The 19,669-nt window shown below is 35.4% G+C and overlaps 1 protein-coding gene across 1 annotated transcript in view; it reads left to right on the top strand.

Moving 5' to 3' along the window:
• PROX1 (prospero homeobox 1) overlaps positions 1–19,669 on the top strand; it is a 55,569-nt gene that overhangs the window by 17,823 nt on the left and 18,077 nt on the right. Inside the window, exon 3 of the mRNA XM_015818024.1 lies at positions 1,517–1,711. Coding sequence (XP_015673510.1) covers positions 1,517–1,711 — 195 coding nt within the window. The remainder of the gene's footprint in view (positions 1–1,516; positions 1,712–19,669) is intronic.

Raw genomic sequence — 19,669 nt, 5'->3', positions numbered from 1 at the left:
ACAGTAAGCTGTCACAGGGGCCTGTAGTCCTTATCTCAGTGTCTGGAAATTTGGACAATGTATTTTACTACTGAGATAAAATGGAAAGAACTCCAAGTTCAGCAAATCGTAATGGGTTTAAGTTCTATTGAAATCGGTAACCAGAAGATCAGATAACAGGGGTCCTTCAGTTGTCTTTTTAATCAGGTTCCCCGCAAGGGCTGAATAGAGACAGAGCAGACACACAGTGAAAATATAATTCTTGGATAGGTTAAGTACATGTTTGAACTCTTGCAAGCAGAAGCAATTTGATGATGACTTAATCATTTTCTGGTCAATTATCTGTAAGGACCCTTGCAACTGCATGGCAATTATGATGCAAGTTGGCCTTTTGGGAGAAACACCAGTCTCCCTGCTTCTGTTTCCTTGTTGCTTAGATTCTCTGCCATAAATTTTCATTCGTTTATTATCTTTGCTAGCATGGAAACAACTTTCTGTGTAGTAATTACAGCCCCAATGCACACTTTAGCTGTCATCTTGTTGGAGGCCTGGATGTCCTCATGGCCAGCATTTGATAAGTGTTCTTTGTTGATTTTTGATTAATGCACATCTCTTTCTGGGGGCCAGGGGAAGTGAATGCCTGTGATGACAAAAGGCAGGGGATAGTATATCAGCTTGCCTGATATATAGCTATGGATTTATTGGCTTTAACTTGGCAAGTTGAGTTGCATCTGTCCTTTACACATAGAAGAGGCTGTCAATAAGAGGGTATCAGCTGCAGCATAGCCTAAATGACATCTTCAGTTCAAAGGTCATAGGAAATAGTAAGAAAACTCATCCTGAAAGATACCAACATTTTTCATGTTAGTTTTATTCCCTATGAGTTAAGGTGATGCATTACTGAGTTAACAAAATTTAAATTTTATATGCAGAAGGACATGTTCCCCACATTACTCTAATCAGAAAAATATGTTCTCTGTTCTGCCTTACATATACATCATTTAACTTTCAAAATCAGAATCTATAATCTTGTACAATGTTCAATTCTTATTAATTGGGGATCCATAAAAATATGACATAATAGGCAACTCATGTTTTCCCCTTTACCCTGTACATCATTCCATAAATGTCCTCAATAGGATCTTGTATTAATTTACTATTGATAGTGATGCTTTGGCTATTGTACAAAGCTTGAAAATCCAAGGCACCTGCTAGGTTAAGTGCCAGAATCTTGATAGTGGTGCCTAGAAATCTTGAAATATTTTCCATGCCTGATGCTGTGTCTCGTAGGACAGTAGTGCATTGGATAGCAACTTCAGGAATGAGACTCAAAGAGTATTTTGCTATTTAAAAGTTTGGTGCAATATTTTTATATCATCTGACTCAACCTCTTGTATATCCTTATCCCTCAGGTTTAAAAGCTTTTGAAGATGAGCTTTGTGAGGGTAGGGAAGAGGAAGGGATGTAAGAATGCTGTGGGGAGGAAAAGGAGGAAATGTCAATGATCTAATCCTTTGTACTCTTTACACTTTAACAGTTCAACAGATGTATTACTTCTCAGCTCATCAAGTGGTTTAGCAATTTCCGTGAGTTCTACTACATTCAGATGGAGAAGTATGCACGTCAAGCCATCAATGATGGTGTAACAAGCACTGAAGAGCTGTCTATAACCAGAGACTGTGAGCTGTACAGAGCCCTCAACATGCACTACAATAAAGCAAATGACTTTGAGGTACGCACTGATCTTTCTATTCCACCCCTCCCCTGGGTTTATGGATAATTGGGGGGGGAAAACAACTACAGCATTTCACAGTATTTTCACTTGTCTCTTCATTGGATATAGCTCATTTCGGGTATTGATGAAATGGATCCATAAAGACAAATCTAATTAGTCTGCCTTGTCAGAATGGGGAAAAGTTCTCTCTTGTAATAGGTACAATTTTGGTGACTCCACCTCCTTCTTCCTTTCCGACATTTTCTACTTGAATGTCAGATACGTGTACTTACATTATTATCAAAAATGCCAGTCATCATGAGCTTGTCTTGGAAATGAATATTTTGAGTGGGGAAAATGCATCCCATTTGCAAAACAAATAAAGAAGCCTAAGGCAGAAAAGGTTGGTTGTGCTTCAGTTCCATCAAAATCATTGGAGAATTCCATTGAAATTTCTGAAATGCATTTTGCTGCTTGAGGCCTTTCAATGTAAAAGTTCCTTATAGGCTAGCATGAGTTAGCCACTGAGGGAACAGCTCAGCAGGTTTTGTTGCTAATGTCCTGACTTTCTTTAAACCCAGAGTAGCAAATTCCTCAATGCTGACAATGCCATTTTGCTACATCCAGATAGATTCATGCAGAGGTAAGGCAAGAGAGTTGTAAGGGTATGGCCATGAAGTCTTCTGGCAGTATTTGGACATGAACTAATCAAACATATTAAATATTGTATTTATTATACAATATTGTACACACGTACAATGTTATATTGGAATTTAAGCTTGATATAGAGTGGTCAGAAGGTGATATTGAATCTGTTCTGTTCCTAATGGAAGTAGGATATGTGTTAGGCATTAAACTTACTCTGAATTCTTTTCAAATTGGTGGCCATCATCAACATATGTGAAACTTTATATGTATGTTTGTTGTGTTTATATGTAATTATTTTTGCTACTGAGATTGAAATTGTTGAAATTGATATCTTTGTAAGCGAATTCAAAACTTTGTTTTGAAGAGCAGTCAATACATTTTGTATTTTATATCGATGTGGTTTCCTTGATGAAAATATAGGAAAGGTTTAGCAGTGCTTTCTTTCACATAATATTAATTGATGTCCATGCCATTGTCACTAAAGTGATCACCTGATTCCAGGGTCTTTCTATATTGCTGCTATTCAATAAAGGTGACTGGATCAACAACTTAATGACACTTGATCAATCATTATATTTATAAAAGAAAAAGGATAAAGCTATTAATTAAAAGGAAAGGGTTAGAAGAAGTTATAGTGCAAATTCTATTTGCAATTTTTCTCATTTAAAATGATCTCAGTGCACGTAGCATTTAAGGTAGCACAGTGCATGTTTATATATAATTTATCCTACTTTATGATCTTACAATTATCAACTATGCTTCTCTTGAGGATCAAATTTGAAAAATGAAATCAAAATGTGTTTTTTGTTTTTCAAGAGAGGATACTTGTAATTTTTAATAATAATGTAAACTTTGGATGAATGATTTTTGTTTCACAACTTGCAAAACCATCTACTGCTATATGTTCTTAATTTTTCAACAGGATATTTTTTTGATACCAATACTAGCATAAATAGCTAAATGTTGCTTCCTCGTGGCACAGCCTAAACCAAAAATGCTGAAGTTATATCAGTATAAAGGTCACACAAAGTAAGTAGGTCCTTTAGGACCTGATTTGGGGGGAACAGTTAAAGTATAAATAGTCCTTTAACCCATAAAACTTAAAACCATTCAAATAATTTGGTCCTACCCACTTAAGGGAGTTCTGAAAACCATAACTGAGGCAGCACTGTTGTTCTAGTCATATTTTTTTGCCTCATGATCTAAACCAGAGGTCCCCAACCTTTTGGGCACCAGGGACCGGTTCCATGGAGAGAGGTTCTTCCGTGGACCGGAGGGTGCATGGTTTCGTATTGGGGACCCCTGATCTAAACCATGGAACTTGTCATTGAAGATATGATTGGCCACTTTGTCTCATAGTTTTACAGATGGATTTTTTTTACCCAAGACTTAGGGTTTTTTATCCAGATTCTAATTTTTTTATTGCTTGCTTTGTGCTAGATAAGTCCCAAAGTTGGTGGGCAATTACTATGATTTTATATGACTACAAATCATTAGGAGAAAAGGCCAAAATCAAAAGTAAAACCACTCCCTTTCCTTCCATTCCCTTCCCTTCCCATCCCATCTCATCCCATCTCACTCTATCAAACAGGAAAAGGACAGCTCAGGGGATAGCAATGATAGCATTTTAAGATCAAATACATTTCCTCAGGAGTTTGGGTATAACTATCTATAGCTGTGTCCAAACACTTTTTAAAAAGAAAAATCTGTGGCTTCTTTTTCAATAACTAAATGGATACTAACTAGTTTTTATCTGTTGAAACAAAGCTTTACTTGGCTAGTGAGTTTAACTACACTTGCATTGTAAAAGTATAGCTAGCAGGTACACTCAGCTTCCAGCTGTTCATAGAATATAGTTGAAAAAAATAAGTGTTCTTCATGTGTTCACAAGTCTCCCATTTTCCACCTACCTTTTTAATCTTTATCTGTCAATATTCCTCTTGAATTTTCTGCAAGGAGAAACAATCATAGAGTTTTTCAGTGCAAATACAAAATATCTAATACTATGGGTTTTGTATATAGCAGTCATTGTTGTTGCTGGACATTGCAATAATCAAAAGCTTTAATGAAGATGACTTTTTCCTGAAGGAATTTGTGATTAATGCTAGAATAGCTACCTTGAAAAAATCTGGATGACCACCTACTTCCTTGCTGTTATTCGGTGCTTGTTCAGAATTTTTCAGTTAAGATATAATAGTTCTGATGAGAATGGACCTACAATATCCATGAGTCAGAAAATATACAGAGAAGAACTGAGAGGAGAACGGTGATGTTAGCTTTCCTTCCAGTAATCTCACTTATATCAAAGTAACTGGATAGAAGGGGAACACTTTTTATGTATACAAAGTGCATGTGTGCATGATTTATGTCCATATGCATACAGATGACTATGTGGGGAATGACCCACTACTCATTATGTGCAACCTTCAGAGATGAAACGATTGTGGAAAATAAAAGCTGTATTCATTACTTGGCAGGATTTATTCTAAAAATAGCTCTTCAGTGTGAAAATGATACAAGATTATATTTAACTAAATACTGAAATGCCATTTTTTTTTGTCTTTGACCTACTCATATAATACTTCCTATCCTTCAGTTTCAGGCAAAGAAATTTCCCAATTTCATTGTTTGTTTGTTTTTAATAAAACAAATCCTAGACTTTAATGCAGAATTCATTATATTAAATAGTATTTGTTCTCTTTTCATGTATGCTACCTGCCTTAAATTATCATAAGGTAGCATGAATTTTTCTTCCTCCTCCCTCATTTTATTTTTATAACCCTGTGAAATAGAAACAAAGACCTAAAATCATCCAAAGAATTTCATGAATGAGAGATTTGAATTCTGTCCCATGAAAATATAATTCCAGTAACCCACAATGCAAGTATTTTTTACTGGAACTGAGATGCTTAAATATATGGCAAAGATTTGCCATTAGTATTTTCAAATATGCACTATTCTTTTACATGGCAATTTTTTTTATTTTTTTAAAAAAAGAATACCTGCAATTGTCCTAAAGAGACCATTAATGCATATCACTGAATCTGGAAGTATGCATTCTTGCCACACTAGCAGAAATTGGATCTGAATACTCTGAGCAAAGGGAGCATTTCCTATATTTAGCATCATCAAAGTTTCTCCCCCTTATTCTTTTATTGCTTTATCTTTTAACACAATTGAGGCCTGATGTATGCATTCTATTTTAAATAGCATAAATGTTTTTAATTTCTTCTTCTATTACCAAGTTAATGTTTATAATAGATATTTTAATGCAATATTAAAAAAATAAGGATAAAGTATGTAGGTGTATCTCAGAATCACAAAAAGCTTTCATAAAGTCAGGCCTTGGCCATTTGTAAGGAGCCACAATATGTGTCATGACTTACATGAATTACATAATTCACATGAGAGGAGTGATGCAGATCTGTGTCAATTGCATGACGATACTATGATATACAAAAGCTTACTTACTGCAGACAACTTAAATAAGTTACTGTATTAACAAACCAACTGCTCATTTCTTTCTTTCTTTTTCTTTTTTCCTTTTGGCTCTATTAGCATAGACTCAGCCTTATAGTTGCGAGAAGATAAGGACACAGTAGCTTTAATAAGTGATCTTTGTGACCGCTCATTATAGTCAGCTGAGGCATTTGCAAAACTGCAAGATAACAGAAACTCCATGACATTTAAGGAAACATTTCCTCCTTTCTGACTCTGATTCAGGAATTGAGTTTCTGTGTTTGAGAAGAAGAACTACATTTTTGTCCATCATAAGGAATTGTTTATCAAAAATAATAAAGCTTCTAGTGATCTTCAGACCAATTCATATATGTTGTATCATAAACAGAATACAAATATAAAAACATATAGCATATTCGAACTACACAAAAATAGAGATTTATTATTCAATCACAAGTGTGACCCTAGGCAGCTTACACAGTATAAATAATTTTTTAAAAAAAATGTATACTGAAGTGTCATACTTTTCACAGTTGTGAAGGTAATGAAGCTTCCTTTACAAAGACAGTTCTTGTTGATCCAGTGACTTGTTGGTGCTTTTCACAGTCTGTTGAGAGGTTTTTCCCACTCCTGCCTTCTAATCTATTTAACAATTGGAGGTGCTACAGACAGAATCTAACTTCATATACAGAAGTACCCACTCAGTCTATGGCTCCAGAGATACTGGCAGCTTCTGAAAGCTTTACATGCAGCCTCCAGTGCCCCTGCCAAAAATGAGATGGCTAATAGTACTAATATATTTTATTTAAATTAAATCAAATTTAACTTTTGTCTGCCCCTGCCCGTTTCTTTTCTCTCTCACTTATTAAGCACACAAACAACATTGCCATTACTTTAACACTTTTAAAATATGCAGATTTTATTACAGCAATATAGTAACCTAGTAATGTATAGTAATATATGTATATACTATATAAAAAACATTGTGTTGCAGGATTTGATTTTTTTATTTATATTATTATTAAGGAGAGGCTTAGAATGTCGTTTAAAAAATGAAGACAAAATGTAAAAATTGTGAATTAATTTTTAAAATTGAAAAGAAATAAACCCAGGTTGAATATGTAGCTAAAACAAACGTTAAAATTCCATTAGAACTCCCCTACTTTTTCCACCATTGTACATGTCTTAAAAGTGATAATTCTGCTGGTGCATAAGAAGATTTGAAATGCAACAAAAATACCTACATATATTTAAACATATTCTAAACATCTTTAGACCAAAAAAATTATGTTTTCCAATAAAAGGTTAGGTTCTGAATTTTAGCTACGAACTGTTTTGGAGACCTTTAAGTACTCTGAACATAGTCTAACCATCTGCAATAGCTGTTACTATTTTAAAAGTAGAAATAGGAAATATTTAACAGGAGTCATTTATTTCCTAAGTATTATTGTTATTATTATTTTTCATAAAAATCCTATTACCTGCACCAGAAAATCATAAATCTCATATATTGAAGTCTGTAAATATATTTTTCTTGATAGATTAATAATGGATAACATTGAGGTATAGAAAATATATGGACTAAATTTTTTTCAACTGTTTGTTCCCTTTCTTTTCCATTAAAACACATGCATGTTGATACAGATTGTAACTGTATCATGGAATTTTAGGCAATATTATTTTTTTAGTATGAAATACTCTTCTGTCAGCCAATTAATTTCCATCCCCAAACTCTAAGATGTAAAAATTATGCAAGGATATGAAGTGGTGGTATAAAGCATAAATTTAATCAGAGTCCTCCTAAACTGAACCAGGCTCAGCATACGAAAGAAAAACACACACAACAGTTACATACATATATCTACATATATGCAGACTTATTTGTCGACTACCAAATCTGATAAAGTTTTGAGTCAAAATGCTGTCTTATTTTGATGTTTGCTCCCCTTGAAATCAAGGTGATCGTTACTACATAGAAAGAGACCCCAAATCATTGGTCTGTTCGATTTGATGTGGTTAGATTTTATAACTCCCTACAATTCTCTCCCCCCACCCCCTTTGGTCATTGAGTTACATTTAAGCACAGCAAGATCAAGTTTTAAACCTCCTTACTCAACAGCTCTATTACTTATAATGCTCCGTGACCTCTCTCAACATTCTTAAAGAAAAAGATACAGTGTAATGTCACTTTACTTGGCTTATTGTTCTTTGTTGAGGTGAACAAAGCATTTTCTACAGTGGTTATAGCACATAATTATACAGCTTTCAATGGTGGTGTCTTGGCACATATCAAAGTTCAGAAGAGCCTTTCGGAAGAAAAAAAAAGATGTTTGTGGCAGCCTAGTGAGGGTCTCATCTTTCCTTCAGAAAAGAGTTCAAGGCTCTTCTGTCAGGCTTCCCTACTTAGAGCTTTTTCTCCTCCTGCTTCATAAAGTTTAAAGGGGATTCAGTGGAGTTCTGTGATCTGTTTCCTTTGAAAGATTGTTCCTTTGCACAGAGAAGTCCTTTGACTTCAAGAGTTCACAGATTCATGTCTTTAGGTATCATATGTCTGACCTTATCAGTTACTCTATTTAATGTAGGAGAAAAAGTCTCAAACTCCTTTGTGTTTGTCTGTTTTTCTGCCTCTGTGAAGTGATTTGGTGGAGAGAGGGGAAGGGGAGGGGGAAGCAAAGAAAAAGACCATCCTTTTTAAAACGCCACTCTGAGGCTGTTTCCAGCTGTAACCTACCCTGTGGCTTTTTTGGAAGAGGGGGTGGGGAAGGCAGAATAGGCGTGCTCTGCATTTGGAGAGTTTTGCACTGATCATAAAAGGATATATGGCCTGGCAGGCATTAAAGCCCCTTATTCTTTCTCTCCTCACTTTTGTGCCCCAAGTCCTGCTCACCCACAGGTTCTCTGGGTTGTTTTGGGTGCCGTTGAACAAACAGGGCAAGCCAGATCTGGAGATCTGGGCTGCTCTGAGTTTTGTCTTGCATAGACCTCCCCCTAAGGCTTTCACAATTAATGTTCCTCCAAGCTGAGGAGAGTTCAGAGACGAGGGCTATTGTCTGACCTTCAGTTCTCCTTCCTTCAGCTCTTTTTCTTCACACCAAAAGGGTTATCAATAGGAGCCGAGAGCAAGGGTGCCTTTTCATAACTGCAGGTGGCAGGTGTTGCATTCGGCAGGAAACTTATCATTGTCTGGCCGCAGTCTGTGGATTAAATGGCTTCACAAAGTTCTGAGAACCCTTTTCAGAACTGCCTTGCATTTCATAGGCACTCCAGCAGAGCCATTTTATGTGCTCTTCAGCAACTCTGATCGTTAGAACTTTTTCTCATGTTTTCCCACTTGGGCGCTGAGGTAAAACATTGTGGTGCCTCTCCCGTCCCATCTGCACTTTCTCAGGAGTAAGCCAATACAGGGGGATTTACTGCTGTGTAAGCACTATTTCACTCTTATTTTTAGCATCCTTTCAAGATTGACTTGTGGTGGAAGGTGGCAGAGAAAGAAATAATGGCTTGTTAATGGAAGCGTTGACCTGAGATAGATAGATAGATAGATAGATAGATAGATAGATAGATAGATAGATAGATAGATAGATAGATAGATAGATAGATAGATAGATAGATAGATAGATAGATAGATAGATAGATAGATAGATAGATAGATAGATAGATAGATAGATAGATAGATAGATAGATAGATAGATAGATAGATAGATAGATAGGCAGAGTGGCAGTACTGTCCACTGTGGAATCTTCAGTTTATATATAAAAACTGCCATTAGTAAATATTTTCTCTGCCTGAAGTATGTCCAGTATGTAAAGGATTGTACACATTGTAGACACGTGTTTTCTTTTCCTTTTTTTGGCAAAATTCAATGTTCCACAAAATTCAGAGATCTTCAGAGATCTCACAATCCAAATCAGAAGAGCCCACTAATGGTTCAGTCCAGGCAAGATGGCGGTTACTGCAGCGCAATCGAAGTCCTGCCCTGTGTTCGAGTGATATTAACACACATAGACAATGAATGGGCTTGGATCACACTGCAGCAATTGCTATCTTGCCAGTTTTGACTGCCCCCCCACCCCCCATGGACACTCTTGATCCAAATATTGTTTGTAGTGAATCAGCAACAGCCCAAACAACCAAGATGTTTGGTTGCAGCTGAGCTACGTCATTTGCCTCTATAACTTACATGGAAATAGACCAATGTGCATTAAAATAAAAGTATTTTCTTCAGTACATGGTTTCTTGTAAATGACTAGTGAAATACGGGGAAATACTACCAAAATGCAATAAATCACTAAATTATATGGGCATAATTTAATTCAAAGAATGGAGGAAATGAGGTATCTTACAGTGAAGGAACATAGCTGTCTTTCCTGCATTTATCATAGTTGATTAAACTATCAACGATAAATACTTTGCTATTTATCAGGTTTCATGAGAAAAGTGTTCCTAATTAAAATTATAATAGCCTAATAATATCTATCAAACAGCAAAGAAGCCAGAGTTTGCTAACCAGATTATTAATACTGTTTTACCTTCTGTGATTAATTTGGAATCCTCTGTGGCTTAATTATTTCAATGAACAACAACATAACAGAATGATATACATATTTAGTTGTATTCCCTGGTTGATTTAGTAAGCTAAGATTTGGTCAGAAGAGAAGATGTAAAAGTATATCAAACAATATTAATAGGGGCTGAAGTGCAGTAGTACTGTTCATATAACAATGAAGATTACATCAAGAAAACAGATTGGGAACAGGTATATCATTAAATAATATATCAGATCAGCTGTCCATTCAAAAAATATATATTTCCATGTGGAGCTTTAGACATTTCGTTAAATTCTCATAATTACAATAGGGAAATGGTTGTGTACTAGCTGGCTTAATGCTAAGGCCACAATCATATGCTCACTTACCTGCAAAATTGCTCCCATCCCAGTTGAATTCAGTAGGATTTATTCCTGATTACACATGTATAAGTGCACACAGTCTGTACCTCGGAGCTCACTATGAATTGTAATTATATAAAGCATTCTGCAACAGGTTTCTTCTAGGTGTTTTTTTTTTACTGTATGCAAAGCAAGTGCTGCTAGCAGAGTGAAGCAAAATGGATCATAAAAGTTTAAAATTTAAATTTAAAGTTTCATGAGTCAGACATCAAAAAAGCCACTAGTAAAGCAAAGAGCTTTGCTTGGAATCTCCCTTGCAACTTAAATGCTGTGTCACAGTAGTTACATACATGAGCAGATATTTTTGAATTCAGAGTTGTATAGACAAATAATGCCCAATCAATCTGTGGGGGAGATAAGGCTGGGGAAACCAAACATCAGCCTTTCGCTTTCCAAAAGGACTTCAAAATTTTGCAGAGCATGGCAATAAAGCATTAGGATTTCATTTGTTTTGCTATAAAAGCCACAAGCTATTATTCAACAATGTAATTATAACATTTAGGCAAAACTTGTAGAAATAACAAAGATATTACTTATGTAAGTCTTAGCTTGAAATAACAATTTTCCTATGCCTCTTCAATAAGTTAATGAAAGCGGGATCAAGAACCATGAATTTAGTGGAGTTTATACTTCCAAGATAACTTGTCTAATACAAGTGGGCATCCTGCAGTTCTCCAAGGGGAAAGGAAAAGGGAAGGGTGAAAAAAATAGATTTGGGAGGCTCTAAAATGGAAAATGGGCTGAGAATACTTGGCATGCAATTAGCTCGGATCCTGAGCCAAGAATAGAATCCTTCCATATTATCCTGCTGGAAAGCATGGGGAAAAATAGAATGGGATGACAACAATAGAAGGAGTAAAGAGATGGTTCCATCTACTCTTGGAACCTGCTTAATATTAGTTCCAGCTTTGCTCACTCTGATTGGCTACCCCATCTTGAAGGTGCTGGCTGGGAAATTCTGGGAACTGGATGTCAACCCCTCTTTAAACTGCCAAGGTTGAGAAACACTGCTCTATAGAAATAAGGTTCTCTGCTATGAACATAATCCCTAATTTATATAGTATGTTTTCCTTCTTAAAGTTTCTTACACATTTAAATTGGTATCCTGTTAACTCTTGTAGTCACTGGTTAAATATAATATAAAGCATTTCCTGCAACTCTTTTTAAGTGCCATTTCTTTCAGTTGAACATGCTTCAATATTTTCTACTGAATTTCTATTATATTTTACTGAAAATAAACTTCCTTTGATAATTGCTGACTTTGAAAGTCCAATGATCTTATTAAATTTATTGAAGTCAGAATTGCCCAGAATGCACTGCCTTGTAACCATAATTAAGATGTAGTTTGAAAAATCATATTTTTAAAAAAATAATGATTAATTTTCAAAATTGATTTGGGGGGATTATTTTACTTGGAGTAGTATATAAGCCTTTGATATATATTAGACACAAAAGTTATTTTCAATACTTCATTCCATTCCTTCTCTTCTCTCCTTGCCATCATTCTTACAAAGACGAACTTGGCAAATATTGTGGAACTCTGCTGACATTTCATTTTGTGTGCAATGAGGGGCAAGGAGAATTAAGAAATCAGGAAGAGTCTAAGGACAAGCCACACTTTCGAGGGTTAGCTTGGTTGAAATTGTCTTTTGCTAGCATTTCATATTACAATTTCAACTTTTATAAGATGGTATCTCTGTGTTGGCAGCACTGATGGCTGTGGCTATTTCTTCCTCTCTGTGTGCTATATGCCTCTAAAGACTCTTATTTATTCCCTCCCATGTCACCTTGTGTACAGTCTGGCCTGTGACACTGATGGTGATTATGTCATTATTTTGCTCTGGGGGCTTTGGCACATCTGCAGAGCTGATGCACATCTTCTTTGTTACGCTGGCATACATCCCATATTGCAAATGCTTCATTAGCCTTACTGCCTGCCTGCCTTGCCAGACAAGAATGCCCAAACCCAGGCTTCTTTTTGCTCTGTTCTTTTGTGCAGTATGATGAGCCTTTATTCATCTTCCCAGTTCCTCCCTGTTTTCCTGAACTCCAGATGTCCTGAGCTCACAATTCTCCCTTAAAAGGATTGTGAGAAAAAATGGAGGCAACACCAAGTTAACCTTTTGTACCTCGGCCTGAGCTCCCCAATATTTTCCCCCCTACTCACTTAATAAAGAAAGACTTTCGTTTTATAATCATGCTTAGCACACATTTGAAAATGCTCATGGCTACAGAGTGGAACATAGTCTCTACGTGCTGCCTCTTGTAGCTTCCTCAGACTCTCCCCCCAGAAAACTTCTGAGTATCTTGTTCTCATGGTTGTAATATGGGACCTGATATGAACACTTCTGCTAAGTGCTTTGAAAATGAATAGTGTTTGATTAGGAGTTACAATAGATAGCACACAGGCTGCTTTCCTCCTGAGTGTTGGAGCTGCAGGAGCAAGATTCGAAGAACATTAGGCCTTAATGATATGCGTGAGTATAAGTAATGTAGCTGTCTTGTGCTTCATGTGATCACTCATACTGTTACTGTTCAGAGATGATCTTAGCATAATGTTTTAAAGGTGAGCAGGACATTCCTAGGTACAGGGGATGGATGGGGGAAGAGAATGGCAACAGATAACATACTGCTGATTCACAGTAGGTCATATAAGAGATGGGATGATGTCTTGCTATTTTTTGAGTTGGAATGTAAGGCTTTACCTGCCCATTGGAATCATTATTTCAGTGATGACAAAATTTAAGATCTCTTTTTTGAGGAACTGGTAGGCTTTAGAAACTTCTTTTGACCAATCCTGACAAGCCCCTATTCAATGAACAGCATCTGCTAGAGGGTAAATTTTTTTTGCCTCTATAAAAGAGGCTGCAATGCCATGGAGCAAGAGGTCTACACTTCAGGGGTGTCCTTCAAAGTACTATGAGTGTGTCATCAAAGATCAAAAGTGTTTTTCTCAGTCTTGTTTTCTAGTGCAGTTTGAAATGAATGTGAGACTACTGGCTAATAATTGGAAGTCGACTCAAGAGAATGGAGCCATCCATGTACTTAAAATGGCATGTTCCCCCTTGGAACTTCTCTAATGCAACACATATTGCCTTCTACTTATAAATGATTTAAATCAGGAGTTTTCAAACTTCTTCAGAACGCAGAGCCTATAACAGGTAATCTTTTTTTAGCAACCAGATTGTGGTTTCACATAGTGACCATAGATCAGATAACTTTATTGAGATCAGTGACCAGCAAAATAGAAATGTTATTCAAATTTCCAAAATATCCAAAAGTAAATTGACTATGTCAGGAGAGTTAGGAAAAGTACATACAGATTAGAAAAAATGGATAAAATATCATATTAAATTAAACGATGATAAAGGAATTGCTCAGGTTACACATATGATATAAGGAGAGATTAAAATTAGCAATCTGTATAATATAAATTTTGAAATAGGAATATTATCACTCAATAACCAAGTTGCTTCTCTCAATTGTGATTGCTAATCAAGAACTACCTGCAGTTTTTTTAAACAAAGCAAAACAAAACTCATGCAAAATGAGGCCATAGCTTTTTTCTGGAATAGCAAACCTGTCTTTTCTATTAAAGTGACCCTTCTTTCCTTCTTTTCTTCCTTCCTTCTTTCTTTCTTTCTTTCTTTCTTTCTTTCTTTCTTTCTTTCTTTCTTTCTTTCTTTCTTTCTTTCTTTCTTTCCTTCCTTCCTTCCTTCCTTCCTTCCTTCCTTCCTTCCCCTGATATAGAGCTCAATCAAGTTCTCACTTTTCACTTCAGGCATAATTTCCAGTACCTATTAATATATTATATAAAATTATATTATGCTTTATATAGAACATGCAGTGCATGCACATATGTGTACAGAAAGGGTCTTATTTTGTTGAGCATTGCTGAGTTGTTAGCATGAAAAATGCCATACATGCAACTGCTGATTTGTAAACCTGCATTCTGCTTCTGCTTCATTTACAATTTTAGATATGTGTGTTGGTCCATTGTCTGTTTTTTTTAAAAAAAATCTTTTCAAACCCTGTTAGTACTACAAAAGGTTTTGTGGAACATGTTCCTCCTCAGGTACAATAATTTTTCTCCAGAGTGCTCTTTGATATCATTTGCTAGCCATTACAAGGGCTGGGTGCCACCATTCTTATATTACTACCCTTGAGGTAGTGAACATCTTAATCCAAAATCTATTCTGGTAGTTGATTTATTTACAATAAAATTGTGACCCCTATTGTCCCTAGCTACTCTGCATTTCTTTGACTCTCCCTTCTACTTTTATAGGTAATGCTATATGCATGGATCTAATACAATTATTTTACACTTAATGGTCTTTTTCTTATTTGCATGTTGCAGAACTATAATCTTGTTTTAAAATATCATGGTAAATTAATCAAATGAGTTTTAACAAATTAAATTTTCATGTAGTGTTGAAAAAAAAGACTATCTTTTTTTTCTTTTTATACTGCTTTTGAAGAGTTGTATCACCTGTCATGCGAAGAAAATAGGAGTGTCTATTCTAAAATGATGTTTGATGTCTACAATATTCAAAAGTATTTGTTATGTTTAATCAATCAAACCTAATCAATTAATCTATTAAACATTGTAATTTTAATCCCTTAAAATATTCTGGCCTTTGATGCATTAGTGTGTTTTCAATCAGGGTAAGAAAATTAAAACACATTTTAAACTTTTTTTTTAATGAATTTACCCAAATAAAAATGAAACATTTAAATTTGGGGCTCTTTATTTTAATTTTTGAAAGCAGAGATCTAGTACTGATTTTTTTTCTGATCAAAACGATGAAGATTATTAGAATATGCCTGAGACTTGCATTCTAATTTTGCCATTTTCAGCAGTAGCTATTTCTTCCCAACACATTGAGTTTAAATTCTGGGAGTGTAGAATTAGGTCTGTGGGATCTAGGCTGCAAAAATCCAAAAATCCACTTGATGACAACAAAGAAATATAGAAAAACTTTGTTACTATCTAGTGGATATTCAAATTTTTGACTACTCAATCTGTTAGCCCTAATAGACTGCCTCTATCAATGGGATTAACAGTAGAGACCTTGCTTATTTTCTAAGTAGATCTAATTTAGATTTAAAATTTTAAGATGTTTCAGGAAATAGAGATTTATGAAGGATAATTCACATTTATCCCCATTAATTGCAATGACCAATGCCAGTCAGAGTTCAAAAGAGTAATCTGATGAGTCATTTTGGGTATTAGACTTAAGTCTAGTAGCCACAAAAGTTATGTCTCTCTCAAACTGTATAATTGTCCTATGCTTTTTATAGAATTAAAAAAGTCTTCATTTGTCACCAATTCTAAAAATCAAATGTAACGAGATTGAAATTCAGTAGTCTTGAATAATTAAATCTTTTAAAAATTGCAAGATTTGTTTCATAATATGTAACCAACTTTCACTTTTAAAAAGAGAATAAAGGCGCTGCTATGTTTGTAGGACAGTAAAGCTAAGATATGCTTTTATAGTTGGTATATTGTTATATTGTGCCTTTTCTCTAATCCTATTATTTTAAATAACAGCTTTGATAAATGAATATTTTATGCATGAGAGAGAAAGAAACTAAATTTGGGTAATTGTTAATTTTAGGATTGATTATTGCTTTTTAAACGTATCCCTTCAAAGACTTTTGAAATTAGAAGTGAGATTGAAAAAAAATGAGCTGTTACTTCAGGGCACTATGAGGATAGTTGGTACTGTAGATCTATTATCATGAATTACAAAATAACCTTAGATAGGTCATTGTCTTTCACCTTATTCTATCTGTAGCAATAAATGCATCCTATATTTATTCCAATATTTCCAAAAATGCAAGATCCTATACTTAACCAGGTGTTTCTGGGAAGTTCAAACATGGGACTTGGTAGCAAACATTCCTTCTGCCTACTCCTTATGTCTGCTGGATATAGTATAGGAGGCATTTTAGAAAGCTATTTAAATATGGCTGTTCTTTGAGGCATAGGTCTTAATAAGTTGGGAAACCTAGAGCTCATAAACTATTTAAGTTCATTTATTTTCATTCATTTATTTTCAAGTACAAGTTAAATCCTGTCAACCAGAACAATATCTGTTTGTGCCTCAATCCTATTTGAATCTTTTTGCTTGCCCTAAGTACAGTTTATCTTTTGTCTTGGCCATCTTCAGTTTAGGCATATATTAATAGAAGATCATCAGAGAAAACGGAATAGTTCCCCCCCCAAATCATGACAATAGAATGAGTGTCAGCACTATGGTAGTAATATAATATTTCTGCCAGCACTCTATGTACTTTTAATATGATAGGCAACTGTAATCTGCCATATTGCTGTATGGGATATGTAAAAATTCCTGCGGCATAAATTTATAAATATAATGCATTTTAATGTACTGGATCTACTTGACAAGATAGAATTTGCCTCTTTTTGGTGGATAGGTATGCTTAGTGTTTCATGACATAAAAGACAATCTAGCACAGGGGTAGTCAACCTTAGCTCTTTTATGACTCGTGGACTTCAATTCCCAGAATTCCTGAGCCAGCTTAGCCGGCTCAGGAATTCTGGGAGTTGAAGTCCACGAGTCATAAAAGAGCCAAGGTTGACTACCCCTGATCTAGCACCTATCTTAGCCTTTATTTCATTTGTTTAAAAAAGTCCAAAAATGGTGCTGAAGGAGTGTTCCAAGGCTCACAAAACTAGGTCTGGAGGAATTATAGGCTGCAGATTGCCCACTCTGCTCTAAAGTTTGGGAATAAGAAGAGCAAGAGGGGCCCATAACCCATCTTTCCTTAAAAAAATAGGCAAGCATATTCAGACATTTTTTTTTCACATGAAAGGGAGCTATTACAGATAGGGGGAGGTAAGAGGTGAATGAGAATTTTAATCAGAACGTAATAAATTTATAATTTCTTTAAAGGTATGAGAAAGTATACTTCAGATTTCCCTTTTAAACATGGATTATGGGAGAAAGTAAAACTGATAGAAGAAGCAGAGAGCTTTGTACACTCAGATTTATTTTTTTAAAAAGTCTGCCTTTGAATCTCTACATACTGTATTCATCCATACATGCAAAGCTAAATTGGACTGGATTTCTCTTTTTTCTCCTCCTTGACATGCTCTTTAGGGCTGTATGTATCCACTGAATTCAGCCTGTGCAAGTAGAAAAGAACTCATTTGTTAGGGTAGGAGTTCCCAACTGAGGGTACGAGACGATATTCCAGGAGGTGCGAAAACTTGGATTTAGAAGTTTCAGAATTATAGTGTACATGCATAACCAGGTATTACTTTTGTAAGGGGTGAGAGAATATATCAGAAGCATTCTAAGGTACGGGGTATAGAAAAGGTTGGGAATTGCTGTGTAATAGGATGGAATTTAAGATCTTTTAAAGACTCAAATACAGTGTAGGACATGATAATGACATCCATCCATTTCTAATTCCAGTGAAGCAGATAAAGAGGATGAAAAGAAAAGGATCATAATTGTAAGCAGATAACAGTGTAGCAAACCCTTTAGATCAAAACATTGAAGAGTGCTTAGGAAAATATCAGGGAGTTTGTATAGTTCTCATCCAGCTGCTGCTGTCTATTTTCAAAGCCATTTTCCCCTCACAAATATTATCTTGGGAGTGCTGAGTTGATGGCTAATGTTCTCATCCCCATATTGCAAATGGCTGAGAAATAATGACTTGCCTAAGGCCACCCAGTGAGTTACTAGCTGAGTTGAGATTTGAACTAGAGACTCCCCAGTCATACTGTGTCCTCTCTTAACTGATCTGCTCCATAACATGGTGGATTCAGATGGGTTTTACTAAAATCAGTGTTCTCCCATAGCTGCTTTCTTCAACTCTAATCCTTACATTTTAAAACTCTTCGCTTCTAAACCAATATTCTCATTTCATCTCTCCTTTACTGCAGCGCGCTCTAGTTCTCCTGCAAAGCATTTCCTGTATGCTTAAGCTAACATTCTTATCTGTACCAAATCCAAGCTTTATCTTTCCTGTTTTTCTTTTTAAAAGAGCTTTTCCTTCTTAGCTACTTTGCCTTTGCTATCTTAATTAAAGTGTAAGATTTCTGAGCAGGGGATCTGTTTTCCTCTTCAATATAAATAACATTTTAACACACTTTAATGTTTAACAATAGTAAATAGGGCTTTTCTTTCTTTTAAATAAAGGATGAAAAATGGGCCAAGGCCAATTTGATTCTTCTCACAACACAAGCAGATAGAGACTTCATTGGACACTAGCAGCTATTCCTTTGAATTTTGCAGAAATTTTAACAGCCACTGGTTCCAGACAGGATCTTTGTTTGTCTGAGAGTAGAGGAAGGAATTACTAAAGATCAGTCAGTCAGACTTGCAGTTTAGGAACATCAATATTCCAAAGCCAGAAGCACTGATTCTTAAGTGGCTTAATCCACAGATCTTGTCAGTACCTCTTAAAAGCTTACAAGCAATAAAAGGAGATGCAGTAATTACAGTCTTTTTCTCATCTGCTACAGCAATGAATCTCTTTTGGTAAAGAAATCATTAGAGGCTTTTATTTGTTAGATTTATTTCCTACCTTTCCTTTAGGAGCTCATGGTGGTAAGCATAGAACTCCTTCTTCCCATTTTACCTTACAATAACCCTTTGAGGTAGATTGGGCTGAGAGCTGGTCCAAAGTCACCAGGGGTGCTTGGCTTAGGGCAGACTTCAACCTGGCTTTTGGTGTTAGTCATCCATTTACTCACCTTTTTTATCCACTACATTGCATTGGCTCCACTTAAATACATGGCAGAAGGCTCACCTAATAGATAAGCAAATCCCTTTTTTATATATATATTTTAGGCATTTTTATTGATTTAGCTTTTTAATTTGTGTTATTGTGCATTCCTGTATTAGTCAGCCAAATGGTTTGCAGATTCACAATAGCATCAATA

This window comes from Protobothrops mucrosquamatus, unplaced genomic scaffold, assembly GCF_001527695.2.
Source record: "Protobothrops mucrosquamatus isolate PMUCROS unplaced genomic scaffold, P.Mucros_1.0 scaffold665, whole genome shotgun sequence".
NCBI lineage: Eukaryota > Metazoa > Chordata > Lepidosauria > Squamata > Viperidae > Protobothrops > Protobothrops mucrosquamatus.
This window is presented reverse-complemented; position numbering and strand designations above follow the sequence as displayed.